The following is a 20,137-nucleotide window of genomic DNA, read 5'->3' as shown; positions in this document are numbered from 1 at the left end:
GTTAGTACATTTTTCTTTAGTTTTTTTATTTTTATTTTAAACAATACCAGGAGGACTAGGACAGCAGTACACCTACACCTGAAGGACAAGGGACACTAACATGCACATTTTGGCCACAGAAAACTGAGTGTTTGGTAATTTGGAAAACTTTTCCAAAGGGGAGGTGGACTAAGATGCCGCTGACAACACGGTTAACAACTCAGTCATTTGATCTCGACCCTACTGAGCAGCATTTCACTTGGTGAGGTCAAACCACAGCACCAGTAAAGGTTTCCCAGAGCATTACAAAAGACTCAGTTCTTTGGTGATGTGCAAGTCTCCCAGACTTCAGGTAGTGATTGAATATAGCATCAGTAACAATCCAAATCGACTCAAGAGGTATTACAGAGAGCCTGAAACCTGAAACCCCCAGAGCAAGCACTAAGGTGATGGTGTCAAGAAAAACAGGAGGAAACCTTGAGCACAACCCATCTGCATGAGGCTGGCCATGTAGAGACAGAAAAAGAGAGAAGAAAAGGGATGAGGGAGGAGAGACCTGCAAAATATTTTTTTTTTTGCACGTTTTTGAACTGTAAAATTGTGAACATCAGTCTGAGGTTGCATGTTTAACTGCAGTTCTGGGAGTCTCAAGGAACAACAGCGTTGTTTGATAAAATTAAAATAAAATAAAACTTGCCTCATTAACTTCATCTGCTAGATATATCTTTTGCAGATGCAGTTTTGGTACAATGACCACACACACTAGCAGTGCACTGGTGGTAAAATAATAGCTGTGTTACTGCTCCTGTGTCAGCATGTGATGCGGCGGCATCAGGATCAACGCTGCCCTAGAGGTGAACTTTGATAGCTACATGCTAACAGTCGCAGCGTCAGGATACCGGCAAGTAGAGGCAACGATAGACGCATGCTCTATTACTAATATAGAGTAATATCTCTGACTGACAAATAAATAATAAGACGTCGAGGACACCATTCAAACCATAACACTTCGTTAACCTTTTTGCTTTTTTTTTTTTTTTTTTAAGATAAGAAGCAAATTACAGTTAGATAACTTACTGAAGCGAGCTAGCTAAAACTGACGTTAGCTTGTTAGCCTTGCCAGAAAGTTCACTGTTCCTGGCAAGTTATTTGTTTACTAACATTAGACAGTTAGGAAACAATCGTGGATTGTCGCTTTAAATGGAAAACATGGAGTTTCTGAAGCTAGCAGGGGTGCCCATCTCCTCGGTGAGTCCCTGACAGACTCCAAAGCCAGGTAAGAGGAGCTAGTATGCTAAGTTAGCTTGCAAGCAAGTTGAGCAATGTGTCAGACTGTTTTTTTTCATGGGCTTAATCAGACAAGCTATTTGACATGGTTTATGTTTTAGAGTGGTGATGTTCGTTTTCAGTAGTCACTTGCAGCTTTAGCTTATTTTCTGACGTTAGCCTGTCCCAAGAAACTTGTTGTTTTAACTTCACCTTACACTGACAGCTAGCTAGCTACCACAGCTTACAGCTACCGGCGACACTATGCAGTCGACCTTGTAATTTTGAAACCTGGCTTATGGTTGTCATCTGATTTCTCCTTTTTTAAGCAACATCGTGCTGAAATTAACCAGCATCTAAAGGGCGACAGCAGCAGGGGAGAAACTGGACTCGTCCGGCTCAGCGTCCAGCTCAAAGATGGAGTTTGCAGCGGTGAGTGGTGCCGGTGTTTATCATGTTCATCATACAGACAGTTACTGGATGGGACAGGAGATTAATTAACCACCTCTTTATTATTTTCTCATACAAATAAAACATTGAGATCGTTAGTACGGACAAACCTTTGAGTCAAACCCTTAATTATTTAATCTGCGTGGTATTGTGCAGTTGATAATATTCTCCATCAGTATGTGTAACTGTATAATATAGTATAGGCCATTAATTATTCTGTTGTCTAGTTCTGATATCCACATGACGGCATTGGACAAGACTCAGCATGGCACCTTAACTAGTCTGTGGCTAAACAGTCTCTTACAAAATAAACTGTGATGTACTGTCTGTTCTGACACTTTTCCATCATCAGAACCAGCATTAAATTCCTCAGCAATCTGCTACAGTGGCTAGTCTGCAATGAGGTGCAATGTTAACGACATGATCAATATTGTTCACTGGATCATGCGGTCATAATGTTATGCCTCATTGTTTTATCCTCAACTAGCTCCTAGTTAAAACTCAAAGTAAATCAGCAACCTTCTATCTTTGGTTTGTTCTTGACTTTCCAATGTCCTCATTTGAATTCAAACCACTCTCATGGCAAAATATGTGGGCAAATCAAAGAGCTACATGACTGCATGTGTAGACGGTTGTTTAATCACTTGTGGAAATACACTCCTACTACATACATTTCTGTGACCCAAATTTAAATTCTACAAACACACACACTTCATGACTCATGCCATTTGACAAAGATGCAGTTTAGCAGTGAGCTTTACAGGGGAGGGGTAAGAGCGAAATACAGATGTGTGAGTGTGTCTGAAAGATAAAGATAGAAACCCATAGAATAACGCAGGCTGGATTAAGCGTCTGCTTTTGCTCCGAAACGGGGGGAGGGAGGAGCGAGGAGAAAGCCACTGTGGGTCGCTGAGGGAGAGAGAGAGAGGGAGAGAGAGGGTATGAAGGTTTGTGAGAGAGATGGAGGTTTATTTTGTAATATGCTATTTGTAACAGCAGCATCACAGAGCCAGGGAGGTGAAAGAAGGCAAAATGCAGGAAAAACAGGATTCTCAGAGCCAAGCCCCAGGCACCCTGGGGAAGGTAGGAGTGCGTCTTTGTGCGTAATCTGTGCATGTGTGTAAAGTGCGTAAAAGCAACGTATAGTAATGTTGTAGCAGTCTGCTTGTGTTTGGTCCGTTTTTGTTGCTTTAAACTATTGCCATTTTCTATGCTTATTTTTTTGTGTAACTTACCTTAAAGTGCAGCCTAATTAAACATCTCTCTGCCATTGTATGTGTATCAGGGTCTTGCTGCTTGTTTATCCATGGCACTTGTAACCACAGATAATGTTGGGTCTTAGTTTAATTCTTCCCAACAGCCCCAGTGTGTGTCTGTGTGTGTGTTTCTGTGTGCGCACGCGCGCGTGTGTGAGTGTGTCTAAACTGTCTTTGCACATCTTCATCATCTCCACCGTGTAGGAACGTGGGCCTCTGCTCTGTGCTACAGGCTTATTTTTTCAAAGTGGGAATGTCACACAACAAATGTGTTTATATGAAGTCCAGTTCATGTGTATTTTATGTATATATGTGTCAGGATTCTTTAATGCACCATTGGTTAGATATAGATTGTGCAGAGAAAGATGATTTTACATTGTGCTTTTTACACTGTGACTAATCCTTTACATTCCTCTTTGCTTTGTCCACATTCTCTGTCCATCCTCTGTCTCTTCCCTCTGTCCGTAATCTTAATTTCCCTATACGTTCTACCTCTTCTTCTCTCTCGGTCCACTCTCTGGCCGCCATTTTTTCCTCTTGTTGCTTCTCTCCTTTGTCCTCTTTTTGCCATTCCCCCATCTTGTCTTCCTTTTCTTCCATTGGTCTGTCTCCTCCATCGTCCCTGTTTATGTCTCATCTCCCTCTCTCTTTCTCTCTCTTTCTCTCTCTCTCTCTCTCTCTCTCTCTCTCTCTCTCTCTCTCTCTCTCTCTCTCTCTCTCTCTCTCTGTCTCTGTCTCTCTCTCTGTCTCTCTCTCCGTCTTTCTCTATGCCTATCATCATCCTCAGGCTCACCCAGCTCTCAAAGCCTTTATGTGTGGCTCTCTCAGCGGCACCTGCTCGACACTGCTCTTCCAGCCTTTGGATCTGGTCAAGACACGGCTGCAGACCCTGCAGAACAATGCCAAGCCAGGGTGTGTGTGCACGCATGCAAACACACACACAGTTGAAACCTTTCTCCTGCATGCCACCAGACACATATATACATCAACATGCCTCTTGTGTTATCCTTTTTCTCTGTCTAACTTTAACCCACACACACCTTGAGAAAGACACAGACACACATGACAGGACAAAATTTGCCGGCAGTGCCAGCCTGAATCTGTTGTCATGACCCATATAGGGCAATTAGTCACACCAGCAGCATATAATCACACTGTCAGGCTGCTAGCTTGCAATTACCACCACTGAAGATAGGAACAAGTGGATTTTTATTTTGAATGTTTCACATGCAGAAGGCCTGCTTTAGAATGTTTGGGGAAAATATCTGTGTTGATTGTTCACGACAGTCATTCACCACATTCGCGGCTGTCCGGTTGTCTGTGTTGTCTGTCTAACCCAGCCTAAATTCTGTCTTGTAGTGCACCCAAGGCAGGGATGTTTACCGTTTTCATCAATGTTATTAAGACAGAGAATTTCTTCAGTCTGTGGAAGGGAGTCTCGCCAGTGAGTAACTGACCTTCTTTATTATTTTAACATTTACAGTTATTCCTGCAGCTATAAACCTTGTTGTTGCGTGTTCGTTTGGCATTTGTTCTGCAGTCCCCCAAAACTGTCAGCTCGCATTATCATTTCCTCTTTGTCTTGCCATAAGATCCAGACGGACACTTGGCTAGTTGACATCCCCTTCAGTTTCAGTGTTGGCTATGTTCACCAACAGAAAATTAAAATAATTACAGCATTTATTTAATTAATATGTCAAACAAAACTAAGCACACATACACACACACACATACATATATATGTGTTCTAGTTAAAACCACCTTTAGCAACTTAATTTTAACAAAATCAGAATCTTGAGAAATGTTAAACATGGTTATTTCTTCCCTGGCAGTCATTTGTCCGCTGCATCCCAGGGGTGGGTATCTACTTCAGCACCTTCTACTCCCTGAAGCAGCATTTCTTCCTGGACCGGGCACCAAACGCTGGCGAGGCTGTTCTGCTCGGAGCTGGTGCTAGAACTGTGGCAGGAGTCAGCATGCTACCATTCACAGTCATCAAGACACGCTTTGAGGTGAATAACAGTTTACGAACTGACAGACCTCAGTCGGAGTCTGTTTCAACTCTGATGGTGTGTGTTATTTGTGGATTAAAATCACCATGTTCTCACTGTCCTGTTTTAAGCAATGTTGTGAACCGAGAGAGCTGGTGTTAATGTGCAACTGCTCTTAGTCAGAGGGGAAGGAGACAAGTCTCTAATATGTCGCGGGGCACTCGGCTGATTATTTCTTTGTTTCAGAGTGGCTGTTACAACTATGTGAGTGTGGCCGGGGCCCTGAGGAGTGTGTATGAGACGGAGGGAATCCGGGCGCTGTTCTCAGGGCTGACTGCAACACTGCTCCGAGATGCTCCTTTCTCCGGCATCTACGTCATGTTTTATAGCCAGGCCAAGAAAGCTCTGCCTCAAGGTGAGCACCTCAATCACTTGATCAAAATGAATCATAGAAATTATGAAGCACTGCATTTTACAAATCTGGTAAGCAGACGTGCGAATGCACATTACATCTCTACTCCAGAATATCAGCTTGTTGTGTTGTATATAATGAGTGGTTTTCAGTGCATGTACAGTTAGTCTTAAAGGTTTTTCATGTGCTCAGGAGACCGACAAAAAATGTGTTTCAATGCAGCTGATTTTATGTGAATTTGCAAGTTTGGACTTTGGTAACAGACTTAAATATACCACCATGAAGCTTGTGGAAATAAAAACTGCAGCAAATGGAAACACAAGATCTGTGTGAGCCAAGAAGACCATAATGATAGTCAAATACATGATGTGATGTAAATTCAAATTGCCTCACCAACTGCCGCTATCTAGCCTGAATGTTCTCAAAACAGTGCTGAAAGGAAACACACACATTCTTTGGCCTTTTCTCTCTTTATCAGCTTCATCTTTATCTCTGGTTTCTCTTCTCTCAGAGGTGACTTCAGTGGCCTACTCCCCGCTGGTGAACTTCAGCTGTGGGGTGGTGGCAGGTGTCTTGGCATCGCTGGTCACACAGCCTGCAGATGTAGTGAAGACCCACATCCAAGTCCGACCATCCCACTGGAGCACAAAGGATGCTATTCACTACATCTACCTGGTGAGAACAGTTAAAGGTTTCAACAACAGGGTTGAAAACATTATAATACTATCAAAAATGTTTGTGAAAGAGCAGGAGTCAATCGAGGGGAAACTTTTAATTTAAACAGGAAGGCTGGTCCAGAGGTTTGGGGCTGTCAGTCTTCCTCACTGTATCATATCACACTGAATCTTTCTGCTATGTCTCCTCCCTCAGGAACATGGCCTACGCGGATTTTTTCGTGGGGCCGTGCCCAGGTCCCTTCGACGCACTCTGATGGCCGCTATGGCTTGGACTGTCTATGAACAGCTGATGGCTCAAATGGGCCTCAAATCCTGAAAAGCATGGAAAGAAAAAGATACACATGGGGATAAAGATATATTTTTTCACTGAAGGTCTCATGCAAAAAGGAAAAGGAGGTGTTGAGCTCAGAGACAATGAACCAACACGGCCAAGCTCAGACGAGCCATGTGGATACAAGTCTGAAAAAAGAGAGATGCTGTGTGTGTTTTCGCTCTTGTTTAAATGTCTGTTAAAATGTTCCTGTCTGTTGGTGTGTAAGTTTGGAGGTTGTGATGTTACACCTGCCACACCCGTACATCAGTCTTGGACTGTAGTGACACTCTCTGCTGTGAAGTGAACTTGTTTCTCTTACAATTTATGTTCAGACACCCTGAGGTATGGCTACCACTCCAAAAGTAAGAGCCGCAGCTCTGCTGGGCAGCAGAGTTGCATTTGACAAGATGAAAAAGACAAGCAAGTTGTGGATCTGCTGAGGTAACTAAAAACAAAGAACTGCAGAGACGGAGGGAGCTGCTCCTGCTTCTGCCACATTTGTGAAACCTGCATAAGATTGAGCAATGTTTCTCACTTGTTTGTATAAGAAAAGCAGAGAACATTTATTAGTTTCAGGCTCAGACAATCACAAGTACTCACACAGCCGCAAAATGGGAATAAAATCTAACTCCAATAATCACATTAAAGCCTTTGTTGCTGTCAGCACTATGCTAATTTAAACTTTTCTATAACTGCTGCATTTTTGACTCTGTATAGTGAATTCAGGTGTGTTTAAAAGAAAAATCACATCTACATCCAGTGATGGCATCTCAGACAAATCAGGATTTATGGGACTTGTGTGGGTTTTTTTAATTTCAGCGCTTGATAGTTTTGAGGACTTGGTGTTTCGGGGAAACCTGTGGAGTAACTGACCACAAGTAGCACTATGACTTATGGATTTTATGAATGAGTCCCAGTTTTGTTGGCAGGAGTACAGGTACATTTACAAAAGGAAGCTTGCAAACATTGACGTAACCAATACACAATTTAAAATAGTCAAAAGAATCCACTTTGCATATATTGAATGAGGAGGAATTTGAGGTTGTAACACTAATAGTGAACATCAAGTTTGTGTTGACAAGAGAACTACAAAGGGGGAACCTTTAACTAACAGTGCAGTGTGCACTGTCTAATAAGCTGACTTTTTTTCTCTATTGAATATTTTAATGGCAGTGAAAATGAAATGTTTCATATTTTGCTGAACTCCATTACCTCCATTACCTCCTGTGACAAATCAATACTTGCAGAATATTTAAGCTTGTAAGTGAAGCATCGCTTAATCGTTGTGCTAAAAAGGAGTCTATATCAGGGCTAGAGCTCTGCATGTTGTCAGCCTCTTACTGGCTTTGTAAATATTTGACTTAAAATGGCTGTTACAATATGGCCAAATGTTTCTGTTGCGTGTAGAGTCTATCCGTTACCACCATAGATATTATTTATTATTGTTGATATAAAAAAGAGCTGATATATTGAAAATAATTCCTATGTGTGTTCGTAGAGTAAATGCCAAAACGATCGTATTAACTTAATTAAAACGGATCAAAATGCACTTAATGAAGTCCTTTGGATGGCTTGTTAACATGTCAGAAAGGACACCAGTATGAGCTGTGGTGTAAGAGTGGGTGGGTAAAGCTGTTAGAAAAATGTTAAAATAATACACCTCCTTAACTAACAAGTGGTTTTATGGAAGCTTCCTTTGTGTTAGGTCAAAGCAGTTTAATGACAGTAAACAACAGTACAGGTTTTCTTTCAAGGCCTTGTGAAACAGGAGTAGTTTTCTGAAAACCTCAGTGTTTGCTGTGTAACGCTAACTGTGTATATGATATACGCGCTACATGTGCCATAATTCACTCCTTGAAGTTGTCGATTATCTCCACCGTCACGCCACTTCTGTCGTGACTAAACTGCATATGGTCATTGTTGGTGTAGATATTTGGTCTGTGTTTGCTCAGACAAATCCTGTGCCTGCCTGATTTTTAAGGTCAATAAAATGTCCTCTTTTTTTCCAAAAGTATTGATTTTCTGATATTAAAAATTAATAAAGGTCACATTATTCATTCCTGAATAGCAACTATTCTCCGCTTGAGGTTTCTTCCTGTTAAAAGGGAGTTTTTCTTTGCCACTCTCACCTTATTGCTTGCTCCGGGGGTCCAGGCTCTGGGTTTTGTTGTTGTTGTTTTTGACGCTATATAAATAAAATTTAATTGAACTGAATGAGTGCTGAAACATCTCCAGTCCAGTTGCCTTTAGCTTTGTTTTTTGGAAAAGATCAATGGTACTGCAGTAAAAAATGATGATGAAAAATGATTTTATTTAGTATCTACCAGTGTTCTTGTTGCTGTTAGAGATGTCCCTGAGTGACATAGTATGTTATTCACTGACCTGAGCCACACTTAAATATCACCTTCTATAGGCCTAGTTACACTTCATTCTATCACATTAGGTGATTTATCTTTTCAAAGTAGCACCTTTCCATGTGGAAACAACAATGCTGCTCCATTTCTGTTGTCTCCAATGATTCAGCAGTTTCTTCAGTGACAGGATTAAAGCAGTGTGCGGACACATTGCCAGGCTGTTTGCTGAAGGGTTTACTTGTTTCTTTCATCACAAAAAACAATGAGTGACGCAGATATTAAATCTAAAAATTATGTTTTATCCAACAGTGGCTGTTATGAAATCTCATATGGCATTGCTACACATTCGTTGTTTTTGTGTGTGTATACACTGGGTGGGTGTCAAGTTGTGACTTCACAGAAGTTCATCCTTAAAGAGGCTACCATGTTTATGCTCTTGGTTGAATTAAGCTAGAGCATTTAACCTGAGCACAGGTCTAGGTGGTCATGGCAGCAATTTGCTGTGGAGTTCAATGCTCATTTATCGACATGACACGAATGAATGAATGAATGCCATTGCATGCCAACATCTGCTGTGCTTCTGGTACATTCACACCTGTACACACGCATACTCGAATTATAATAGTTACTGCTGTATAATGTGGCACTATAAAGATTAACATTAATAAAAAATGAATGTTGTGATACAGCCAAGCACTGATGCCTCACAGCAAGAAGGTTCTGGGTTCGAATCCGGGCCGACTGGGTCCTTTCTGTGTGGAGTTTGCATGTTCTCCCTGTGTCTGTGTGGGTTCTCTCCAGGTACTCCAGCTTCCTCCCACCGTCCAAAGACATGCTGGTTAGGTTCATTGGTGATTCTAAATTGGCATTTACAGCCATTATAAATAATTTCAATAATACTTTTTGTACAGAAGATGGCAGTATACGCTACAAAAGCTGAACGTGTGGCTGCCGTCTGACACCCACAGTGGTGAAATTAATGTCTGGAGCTAATTGGTGAACTGGGACAGGACTAAATTCATTTATAATATATATATGGGTGTGGGTGTGGGTATTTTCTCAAAATGTAAAGTATTGTAAGAGTTCAGAGTCTTGTGTAATCAATATTTAGTTGCAGATGAGAACAACAGGGGTGAATATTATTTCCAAAATAAAAATAAATTGAAATAATAGAATATTGCCACCTCTCAATTGGAACTGGCCTTGTCACCATGAATTTCTGTTGTATGCTAATACTGTCAGCGCTTTTAAGCAGAACCAGTCGTCTAATAGACTGCAGACCAGTCTAGTTCTAGTAGCAGGATTTGACTGGTCTGCAGCTTCCTATGCACAACTTCAGACTGGTTCCAAATCATATTCATCAAAACTCTAGGGAGGTGCACAGTTGTATCAACTGAAAATTCAGTAAAGCTTGCTGTTGATTCATAAAGCTGTCTTTTTAAAAAGCTGGATATTAAGAGTCGTTGTTGAACAATTGTTATTTGCATGGAAATAAGTGCACAGAATATGTGCAATAAAATAACTAGAAATTTAGGAGCACATTTTTTGTGTAGATATATTAACAAGCTTAATCAAGCTCTATGTAAAGTAATGTTGAAACTGGTGTATGGACAATTTCTAGAAACAGGACATTAAACTCTTCCTTTGTTTTTAACTTTAATTTTCCTTTCTCTAAAAACATTTCACCCCAGATGGGACTCGAACCCACAATCCCTGGCTTAGGAGGCCAGTGCCTTATCCATTAGGCCACTGGGGCATCAATACCCTAAACTTCAACACCAAAACCCGAGAATCTCTGCAAAAACGTACATCACTGACGGGTGTATTTCGAGGAATACATATTTCTTGTGTAGTATAAATATTGTCAAACTTCCACAATCATCGTGTAGCGGTGAAGCCGTCTCTCTCTCTTTCTCTCTCTCTCTCGCTCTCTCTCGCTCTCGACGGGGTTGCTAAGCAACAAAGAACAAACCATCGAGTCAAGTTCAACATAGACAAGCTGAGCTGTTTCCTGTTAAGGTCCAAACTCTGTTTACCTACAGAATAAATGTCACTCATTTATAAAACGTTGACAATGTCTGAGTGTATCCTTCGATTGTCATGGCAAACTTCGTATTGGCCATGCTCAAAGGAGGGTGTCGAGTCCTATATATCAACACTTCACCCTGAGTAGCAGTTGAACTGCCTCACTCTCTTGTCAAGCTCATTACTTGTGCCTTTAATTTGGAAATCCATGAGCGGAAATGTTAATCTAGTCTGTAGGTAGTTGACGATTAAGTAGCTAACGCTACCAAGAACATACATAGCATATTTCTCCACGATACAGGGGAAAAGTTGTTATTTTTCAGTTTTCATTACGGCAGGGTTAGTCTTAGGAATTTTTAGTTTACGTTGGTACCGTTATATGACGGGTCTGAATGAGAGATGAAACGAGACAACGTTAGATAAAACCTGTTAGGTAGCAGATAGCTAACGTCTGTGTCTCCAGAAAGGAGCAGCGAACGTTACCTAGGTTAGAGATAAACACCTCTGGGGTAAAGACTCGTCGAAATGGTGAGACTACTTTTTTTTTTTTTTGCAAACGTAATAACACATCTACTGTAAACCAATAGTAATTTCATAAATTATTATACATTAAAACTGTCGTTTAAATGTAACTCTGGCCCTCTGAAACTGGACCACCAACTCACTCTGAAATTATGCAATAACTCGAGAAAATCTAATTTTGTACCACGGCAGATCCTCTCTCGTGTGAAACCAGCCGTGGGAGGAGAGACACCGGGGAGCATCAGCGAGAAAAAGAAGAAAAACAAGACTAAGGTTCCTCCCTTGGAGGATTACCTGCAACAGAGAGACTACCTTGGGGCCTTGACATTGTTAGAGGTACTTAAACTCACACTACTTTTCATAAAATCTATTTTATGCGTTAATGGCTCATTAAACCTTTACCAGCTCGGTGTTTGCTGTAGTAATTCATGTCACAACACGATTCTACATTCATTGAAAACTCCAGGGAAGGTCTTACTATTTTTAAGGGTCCACAATAAAAGTGACTCATTGTGCTGTTTAGACTGGACATTGCAGACAAGGAGTGAAGGGGTCTTCTGTTTCCTGTCTGTGATTAATTAATTAAACCGCTTTTCACAATTCAGGACTTTTTAGAAAAATAAATAATCAAATGGAAGGACTGGATATCTTAATGGGCTGAGATGGAACTACCGGATTAATTTAACTCTGTGGCTGAATAATTAACATCTGTTCTTTCACAAAGGGGCTAAATCCTTTTTACGGCAATGCCTCCTGCAGATTATCCTCCGTCATGCCCTTGAATTACAGAAATAGAATCACATCCTTATCTATGCAACATGGTGATACTGAGGTGCTGCTGCTGCTGCTGCTGCTGCTGCTGATGTGTCACTGTGTCATCTCTAGTTTCAGAGAAGTATTGGGGAAAAAGAGGAGCATGCAGACCTCTGGATTGGCTACTGTGCCTTTCACTTGGGTGATTACAAGAGAGCTATGGAGGTATGTTTTGATACATATATGTGTGTGTTTGAGTCAGATGCACAGAATTCAACAAAACAAACTACAGTAATTAGATAAGAAATTCAGGTATTCTTTGTAGGGTAATACTTATATTTTCTGACAGGAATACAAGTCTCTGACCATGAACCCCGAGTGTTCTGCAGAGGTGTGGGTCTATCTGGCCTGTGCCCTGTTTTTTCTGGGGCTTTATAAAGATGCTGAGGAGGCTGCCTCCAAAGGTAGGTTTTTCTGAAGTGATCTTACAGTTTTATGTTAGGGGAAATAACTCTGAAATCATCTATGACATTTTTAAGGATTTCGTTACAAAACAGGAAAAATTGTTTTTGTGAAATAGACTCACAGAGTGGGGTTGGTGTTGATATGTCAACTGGATGACATAAAAAAATGCAATGCAAATCTGAGGCCATTTAATATTTTTTAAATGCCTAAAGAAGCACTCAGTAGACACTGAGGGGCATTTACATAAACCAGATAAAATTTTAAGAAACATTTTTGTTGCTGTTTGTTTTGAAATGAACGGTCATAATGTGCATAAGTTTTGTCCTTGAAAATTAGGTGTAAATAGAAACAGGTTCTTCATTTGTGCACCATTTGTTATTTAGGTGTTGTCATAAGTATGGATATGCATCAGTCGTTTTCTTAACTTGAGGTATGCAGAGATTGCTCAGTAGGCTAAGCACTTGTTGCTCAGTGGGTTCACTGTACGACTTTAGATCACCACCCATTTAACCACCAGTTACCCAGTCACGTGACTGCTGAGAACAAGGTAATGATGTAATGAACTGTTTCTCTAATCTCATGTGTTTTGCTGTCTAACTAAAATTGGCATCTCCTGTTCTCTGTAGCACCAGTATCCCCCCTCCAAAACCGACTGCTCTTCCACTTGGCTCACAAGGTTTGGAAATGATTACAATATTATTGCACTATAATGTATTTTCAGAACTTAACATACTGTCCAGTGCTGTCTTATAGTATCTTTAGTTTATGCAGTCCCCTGCCCGTTTGTTCCTAAGAGTGATTTATGTCGTCTTGCTCTCTCCTCACTCTTTATAATCCTTATTATACCTCTGACTGATGTATCATCTTATTGTTGGTTGTCTCGATGTTGTGTCTCAGTTCAACGATGAGAAGAAGCTAATGGGTTTCCACCAGAACCTGGAGGATGTGACAGAGGACCAGCTGAGCCTGGCATCTATCCACTACATGCGCTCACACTATCAGGAGGCAATAGACATCTATAAACGCCTTCTGCTGCAGAACAGGTCTGTACTTCTTCCTCCTATTTACTCTCCTAAATTGGTTTCACAGTCCTGCTGTACTTGAACACATGCACCACGCTGGCAGCACCTTGACAGGTGCGAGTTGTTAATGGAGAAGTATTAAATTTCATGTGCTTCACACCTTGAGAAAGATAATGTGTCAGTGCTGCAGAACTGGTGAGCTGGCTTTCTCTAACCCTGATATACGGTATCTGTAGAAGCCAGGATTAGAAAAATGAAAAGACTTTGATTTCAGTAGAGATGCTGTGCCTCTTCTTTCAGAGATACAGTATATTCAAGACTTTGTGGCATCTGTGGACCAACAGTGCATCTGAGGTTGACAGCAGATCTGCCAGCTGTAGTTGCCTCTGTAGCAGCTCCGAGCACACTCTTTATCAGCATGCAAATAAGCGATGCTGCTCCTATCTCTGACTGTTAACGTAAAAATGCAAAAATATCCAAATAGGGTTTAGCAAGATTGCTGAGACTGCTTGGAAATCAAGCATACTTTCCTGAAGTCTAGACTGCAAGGGTTGTTTTGTGTTATCTAGCCTGCAAATATCAGTTACTTTTTAAGAGTAATTTCTGGCGTTTAGGTGGACGTTAATTTGATACGACCACCTGAATATCAGGCAGGTGATGGTTCTTGCATCCTGGTGCCATATATTCCCTAGCAAAGTGACGCACAGGCACCCAGCCATCCATACTAGACCAAACAACCTGCTTCCACAGTCCTGTGGTCCAGTTCTTTGCTCATGACAAGAGCTGCAGTTTTGAAGATGCTATGACTCAGTCATCTAGATATCACAATTTGGCCCATGTCAAAGTCACTCAAATTCTTCCCCTTGTCCAGGTTTTCTTCTTTTAATTTACGAATTTTGAGGATGTTGCTGCCTAATATATTTCACCCACTGACTAGTCAGTCACAATGAGGGAGTTTTTCCTTGCCTCCGTCGCCTTTTTGCTTACTCTGGGGTTTCAGACTGGGTTTCAGACAGGGTTTTGTAAAGCCATAACACTGAATTGGATGTTATGGCTCATTGGTGTATAACTACTGAGGTTTGCATTAGTGAAATAATAATTGATAGTTTCAGGTTCTTATGTAAAAACTAGTATATGAAATGTATCTGAAAGCCAGTTTAACAGTTCTTATCTTTTCAGGGAGTTCCTGGCTCTGAAAGTGTACGTGGCTCTTTGTTACTACAAGTTGGACTATTATGATGTGTCCCAAGAGGTCTTGGCCGTGTACCTGCAGAGCATCCCTGACTCCACTATTGCTCTCAACCTCAAGGCCTGCAATCACTTCAGGCTCTACAATGGAAAAGCAGCTGAGGTACAATCTGTTAAAATATGCAAAATATACAACAGCTGATATTTTTGGGGGGTTAGTGTCAAAAAATAGTGCTTTTACTGAAAGAAAATATACTGTATATTTTTTTTAACTTGCATGCTCCATCGCAGTTTGATGAGAATAGCTGGTTGTATGTTTGACTCCTGTGTGCACTCTCCCCCTCTTAGGCTGAGTTGAAGAACTTAATCGACATCTCCTCCTGCTCCTTTGAGTTTGCTAAGGAGCTTATCCGACACAACCTGGTAAGCTCTTCGCAAACCTCAGCCGGGAGCGTGTAGGTGTGTGTGTGTGGGTGCATACACTAGTGACTTTACACACCAGTCTTCCACACTCTGAATCCCTGTGTGCTGCAGGTGGTGTTTCGAGGTGGGGAGGGAGCATTGCAGGTACTGCCTCCTCTGATCGATGTGATCCCTGAAGCTAGACTCAACCTGGTCATCTACTATCTCAGACAAGGTGTGTTGCCATAGCGGTGCAGTTTTCTAGACCAAGCAGAATAAGGTTTTAGATAGAATACACTGGTATACTTTAGATGATAGTTACAGATTATATAGATATATTAAACAGTGGGAGGTTTTGTGTGATACTCTATCTATTCTGTATTTTTGAAAGTCTCATACATATGACTATTTCACTATTATACAGCGTCACAGTTATCATTATGCTGTTAAGTGAATGTATAGTTGTTTAAACTGTCAGATTGCCCAGTTCAGCTGTTCACATACTCTGATTTACACTTTCAGATGACATCCAGGAGGCTTACAACCTCATTCAAGATTTGGTTCCCACCACTCCTCAGGTGACACTTTGTTTTAATGTGATATTTCGCTGTTTCGTTCAAAGGTGATATCTGCTTATGGAGCCAATAATTGACTCCAAATCTGCCCAATTTCACTTTAACACAAAATAAATACACTTTTTATGTTAATGAACATGTTTAACTACAATCAGTTCATAGGTTAGGCTTTTTTACAGGAGGAAAATCCAATCATGCCAGATTAATTGAATCCCCACTTCACAGTTCCTGAAAAGATTTATTTCATTTATTATTATTATTTTTTTTTACCTCTGACCATTTTTTTTAAATCTTCAAAGGCACTTTAATGTCTCCTGGATCTGAAAGCCCCTTTGGCTTTCGCTTTTCTCTTGCTGGAATGGATTTTTATGGCGTTTGAAGCCGTGATGAAACAATTCATGAAACAATACATCAAATGATTCACTCTGATCATTTATTGTTTTTACAGGAGTACATTTTGAAAGGAGTGGTAAACGCAGCACTGGGACAAGAAATTGGATCAGTGAGCACCTCTGTTAAACTTGAAAAATCACATGCTGAGAAATGTCGTAGCTTCGAGTCTGAGGCACATGTCTGTTTTTAATATTTTAGAGGGATCACTTGAAAATTGCTCAACAGTTCTTTCAATTGGTCGGAGGCTCGGCTAGTGAATGCGGTACGTCAAATATCCCCAAAACAAAGCTGGAACTAAGAAACTTGATTTGTTGCGATTTGTTGAAGACATTTCACTGCTCTTCCAATTGGCCTCTTCGGTTCTAAAAGACTGGTGGAGAGTTTAGGTTTTTATCAGGAACATCTGTGGGTGGTGCACACTTCAAAATTCCATGACTAGTGTCTGTTAACAACCAGCTAAAGGAGTGTTCAGATTAACCTGGTGGTGTCCTGTCCTGTGGTACTTTGAGGACCCATTAATAGAACCTCCTGACTTGAAAAAATGTTGAAAAGGGGTTGAAAAAATTTGGGACAGATTATAAAACTGTGTTGTAATTGGCTGATAAGTTTATATAGTTGTTTAGAGAGGAGTTTTCAAGCAGAACACCACCTGGTTTAATCTGAGGAAAGCATCCTTTAATTGCAGTGACTATTGTGTTGTTACCAGATTTCTGTTAACTCAGCCGGTTGTCAGGTGGACACTCGCTTGACTAATAAAAGTGTAAACTCCCCGTTAGAAGTGTAGAAGCCACTTGGATGAGTGATGAAACTTCTTCTTCTTCTCAGACATGTCAGATAGAAATATTATCAATGTCATTCTCTGAAGCAATAGTGAATAAGTATACTGTATATGTATGAAATTTCTCTTCCTTTCAGATACGATTCCTGGAAGGCAATGCATGGCCTCCTGCTTCTTCCTCTTGAGACAGTTTGAAGATGTTCTCATTTATCTCAACTCAGTCAAGGTTAGCGTTGCTCGATGTGGTGTATTCCAGCGTAGAGTGAGTGTTATTATTTTTAATGTGGTAAAATGAGATAAAAGAGTTGGAAAAAAAAGACTCCCACATGCTGGGTCTGGATCTGAAGTGTCACTTCAAATGACAAGTGGTGCTTTAAAGCTGCAGTACATTTATTCTCATGTATTTTTTTCTCTTTCTTCCCCGTGATTCGGCCTACAAACCTGACACTCTGAATGCGCTTTATTTTTGGACACGTGGGCACTCATCCTTCTCCGTGTGAGCATAACTGTGCTTTTCTTTTTTCAGGGTTACTTCTATAATGATGATACGTTCAACTTCAATTATGCTCAGGCTAAAGCAGCCCTTGGCAGCTACAAAGAAGCAGAAGAGGTACACTAACTGAGCTAAACGTCTATTCACAGGCTTTGATTCATTTATAGATTATTTTTGTACTAATTTAAGTTTTTCTTTTGTAGATTTTTCTGCTCATTCAGAGTGAAAAGATCAAGAATGACTATGTTTACCTCAGCTGGCTGGCACGATGTTGTATGTATAGCAGTGATACTAACACAATGTTAAAGTATAATCACAAAAATATTTTGCAAGACATGACAAATGTTGTAGAGCATAAACAGTGAAAGAAATGAAGACAAAGGTTAAATAAAACAATTGAACAGTGCAATAAAAATAACATTAGCACATATTAATTCTTCTATTAGTCCAGTTAAGCAAGACATAACATTTCAGTATATTAGTCATGGCAGGGCTTCAGATGAAGACAACCAAAAGAATAAATGTCTGTTTGAAGATCTGTAAAATCAGCACAGGCCCAGGCACTTTTTTTCCTACTCTGAACACAGCCTAAATTAAAAACTGAGAGGTCTCAAAATAGGTCGGCTGATACTGTAAAAATAATCTTTACCATCTAAAAAGTAATTCTCAGTGCAACAAGCCACCAACAGGAGAATACCTGCTCTTAATTCCAGACAGACCGTAGTTATTTTACAGTTGGGCTTGCTGCTGCTTCCAACACCAGCTGAACAAACAGCTGCAAAGCATTTTTTAGCCAGACACGAACAAGCATACAGTAGTTTCCATTTCATCATTTGTTGACATAAAAGCACAAAGAACACTCTCAGATACCTTAACCCAGTGATAACAGAACTGAGAGGACCCATTATACTCTTTCACTGAGGCTGGGATTCCAATCAGACATTTTCAGATTTTTTAGCCTTGGGCCTGTAAAGAATTTAGAGTCACTCTTTCATTCAGCTATGGTTACACTCACAGCTCTACTAGAAATATCTGCTGAAAGAGTATTCTTCCCTCCTTGGCTTAATCTACATCAATAAAAACCTGCCCACTACCATTAATATTTTCCAAACTCAAATGTATAAAAGCCTGGCAACCTGTCCAGGGTGTACCAGCTGGGATAGGCCCCAGCCCCCCCGTGACCCTCCATAGGACAAGCAGTTATGGACAATGAATGAATGAACAAAATGTATAAAAGCTGAAACTGCCTGTTAAAGACAGGTTATTGAACACTGATCTTATTCTTGGCAGATATAATGAACAAGAAGGGTCAGCTTGCCTGGGAGCTCTATCTAAAGATGGGCACTTCTTCAGATTCCTTCAGTCTGCTGCAGCTCATTGCCAATGACTGCTACAAGGTGACTCCATCCTCCGTATTCTTCCTCGTGTATTGTACTCTATGTGGTGTCCACATGTGGTGTCTCTGCTCTGTGGTGTTGAGTAATGATGCAAAAATAGCAAATATCCTCTGATTTCTGCTACCCAAACGTGCTTACATTGTTATTATTGAATATTCAAAAAGATTTGAATACATTTTTTTTCTAACCAATCAATCAATAAATATATATTAAAAAAATTAGTATAATTACAGATTGTTTCACATAAATACAGTTATTTATTGGCGTAAATTTAAATATAAGGCTGTAAGTCACAAGTTGTCATGAAAGATAGACAACTCGTGCTCCAAAAGATGAAATAACCACTTGAGAAAATTAAAAATGTACTCTCTTGTGGGCTTTTCAGCTTGAACAGTAAATACTAATTGTTGCTACGAAACGAATGTGTATATTTGGCTGTTTTCTTGTTAAAATTCACTAATGGTTTGCTAAAAGCAGGAGTCCTTCAGTTACACAATTCAAAGGCATTTCCTGAGCTCACATAATTCCCAAAAGTCACCTTAATTAAATAGAAAAACAGCACATTTCATTCTGTCGTTGCGTGTTGCATTATCACATTTTTATGTAGCTGTAGTCTGTAGAGGTGTCATCCATTTTCATTGCTCATGATCTCACACTCTTGTTTTAGATGGGCCAGTTCTACTATGCAGCCAAAGCGTTTGATGCACTGGAGAAGCTGGACCCAGGCTCCAACTACTGGGAGGGCAAACGAGGGGCATGTGTGGGCATCTTCCAGCTCATACTGGCAAATAAAGAGTCCAAGTATGTTTATCTCTTCTTTCTCTGCAGTAAACTGGGTCATGATTTTATCATGTGCTCTTGTCTGTCGGAGTGGGTGTGATGTGTAAATAAAATAAACACGAGAGATTTCGGATTCTTGATCTAATCTGGTTTCCTCACATATCCTGTTTGTGTTTCAGAGAGACACTTAAAGAGGTGCTTGCCCTCCTGCGAAATTCAGGAAACCCACAGGTTGAGTACATCATCCGAGCTCTGAGGAAGTGGGCCAAAGACAACAGAGTGCTCCTCTCATGATGGCCTTCAGTACTAAGAGCAGCTACGTTATGCACACATCATTAGTTCATTTGGTCGTGTCACTTTAATGAATTACACAAATTATATCTATGCTACATGAATAAATATGAAAATGTCTGCTATCTGAAGTAATTTGTACTAAAATGTGTAGGTTCTCTATTCTCTGTTCCTGAATATTTGTATTAAAATGTGACTCTATTTTTCAAAGTACTTTTATGGTGTCTGTGATTATTTGTATTAATATAAGTACAATAACTGAATGCGTTTTTCTGAACTTTCGAGCAAAAAAAAAATAATTGCACAAAAATAAACAGAATGAAAAAGATATGAATATATTTTGGAGATATGAAAA

The 20,137-nt window shown here is 40.3% G+C and overlaps 2 protein-coding genes across 5 annotated transcripts; both read left to right on the top strand.

Moving 5' to 3' along the window:
- Nucleotides 1–780: 780 nt before the first annotated feature.
- On the top strand, nt 781–9,524 carry slc25a38b (solute carrier family 25 member 38b). Of its 3 annotated transcripts, none has more exons than XM_084561272.1 (9): nt 781–1,255; nt 1,575–1,677; nt 2,695–2,778; nt 3,739–3,863; nt 4,311–4,395; nt 4,784–4,963; nt 5,189–5,357; nt 5,866–6,029; nt 6,225–9,524. In XM_084561272.1, the coding sequence occupies exons 2-9, from the start codon at nt 1,663–1,665 to the stop codon at nt 6,345–6,347; spliced, it is 945 nt and encodes a 314-aa protein (XP_084417398.1). In that variant the 5' UTR covers nt 781–1,255; nt 1,575–1,662; the 3' UTR covers nt 6,348–9,524. The 3 variants fall into 3 exon arrangements, with proteins under 3 accessions (XP_084417398.1, XP_084417397.1, XP_084417399.1); XM_084561271.1 differs by having other exon boundaries at nt 782–1,255; nt 2,692–2,778; XM_084561273.1 differs by lacking the exon at nt 2,695–2,778 and having other exon boundaries at nt 782–1,255.
- A 1,496-nt stretch (nt 9,525–11,020) lies between these two features.
- On the top strand, nt 11,021–19,969 carry ift56 (intraflagellar transport 56). 2 transcript variants are annotated; one of them, XM_084565979.1, is made up of 18 exons: nt 11,021–11,251; nt 11,438–11,581; nt 12,131–12,223; nt 12,348–12,462; nt 13,090–13,139; nt 13,361–13,506; nt 14,665–14,836; nt 15,022–15,096; nt 15,208–15,310; nt 15,598–15,653; nt 16,099–16,152; nt 16,242–16,305; nt 16,959–17,047; nt 17,348–17,431; nt 17,518–17,587; nt 18,605–18,711; nt 19,379–19,512; nt 19,671–19,969. In XM_084565979.1, the coding sequence occupies exons 1-18, from the start codon at nt 11,249–11,251 to the stop codon at nt 19,783–19,785; spliced, it is 1,674 nt and encodes a 557-aa protein (XP_084422105.1). In that variant the 5' UTR covers nt 11,021–11,248; the 3' UTR covers nt 19,786–19,969. The 2 variants fall into 2 exon arrangements, with proteins under 2 accessions (XP_084422105.1, XP_084422106.1); XM_084565980.1 differs by lacking the exons at nt 11,021–11,251; nt 11,438–11,581; nt 12,131–12,223; nt 12,348–12,462 and adding an exon at nt 12,711–13,010.
- Nucleotides 19,970–20,137: the final 168 nt, after the last annotated feature.

This window comes from Chelon labrosus, assembly GCF_963514085.1.
Source record: "Chelon labrosus genome assembly, chromosome: 2".
NCBI lineage: Eukaryota > Metazoa > Chordata > Actinopteri > Mugiliformes > Mugilidae > Chelon > Chelon labrosus.
Note: the sequence above shows the minus strand (reverse complement) of the source record. Positions and strands in the feature narration are given on the sequence as shown.

Excerpts from the sequence above, each read along its gene's own strand:
- ift56 (XM_084565979.1), top strand. Across the intron at positions 16,153-16,241 it reads TGGGACAAGAAATTGGATCA|AGGGATCACTTGAAAATTGC; the intron begins GTGAGCACCTCT and ends TTAATATTTTAG. Across the intron at positions 18,712-19,378 it reads TTGCCAATGACTGCTACAAG|ATGGGCCAGTTCTACTATGC; the intron begins GTGACTCCATCC and ends CTCTTGTTTTAG.
- slc25a38b (XM_084561271.1), top strand. Across the intron at positions 4,396-4,783 it reads TGTGGAAGGGAGTCTCGCCA|TCATTTGTCCGCTGCATCCC; the intron begins GTGAGTAACTGA and ends CTTCCCTGGCAG. Across the intron at positions 4,964-5,188 it reads TCATCAAGACACGCTTTGAG|AGTGGCTGTTACAACTATGT; the intron begins GTGAATAACAGT and ends TCTTTGTTTCAG.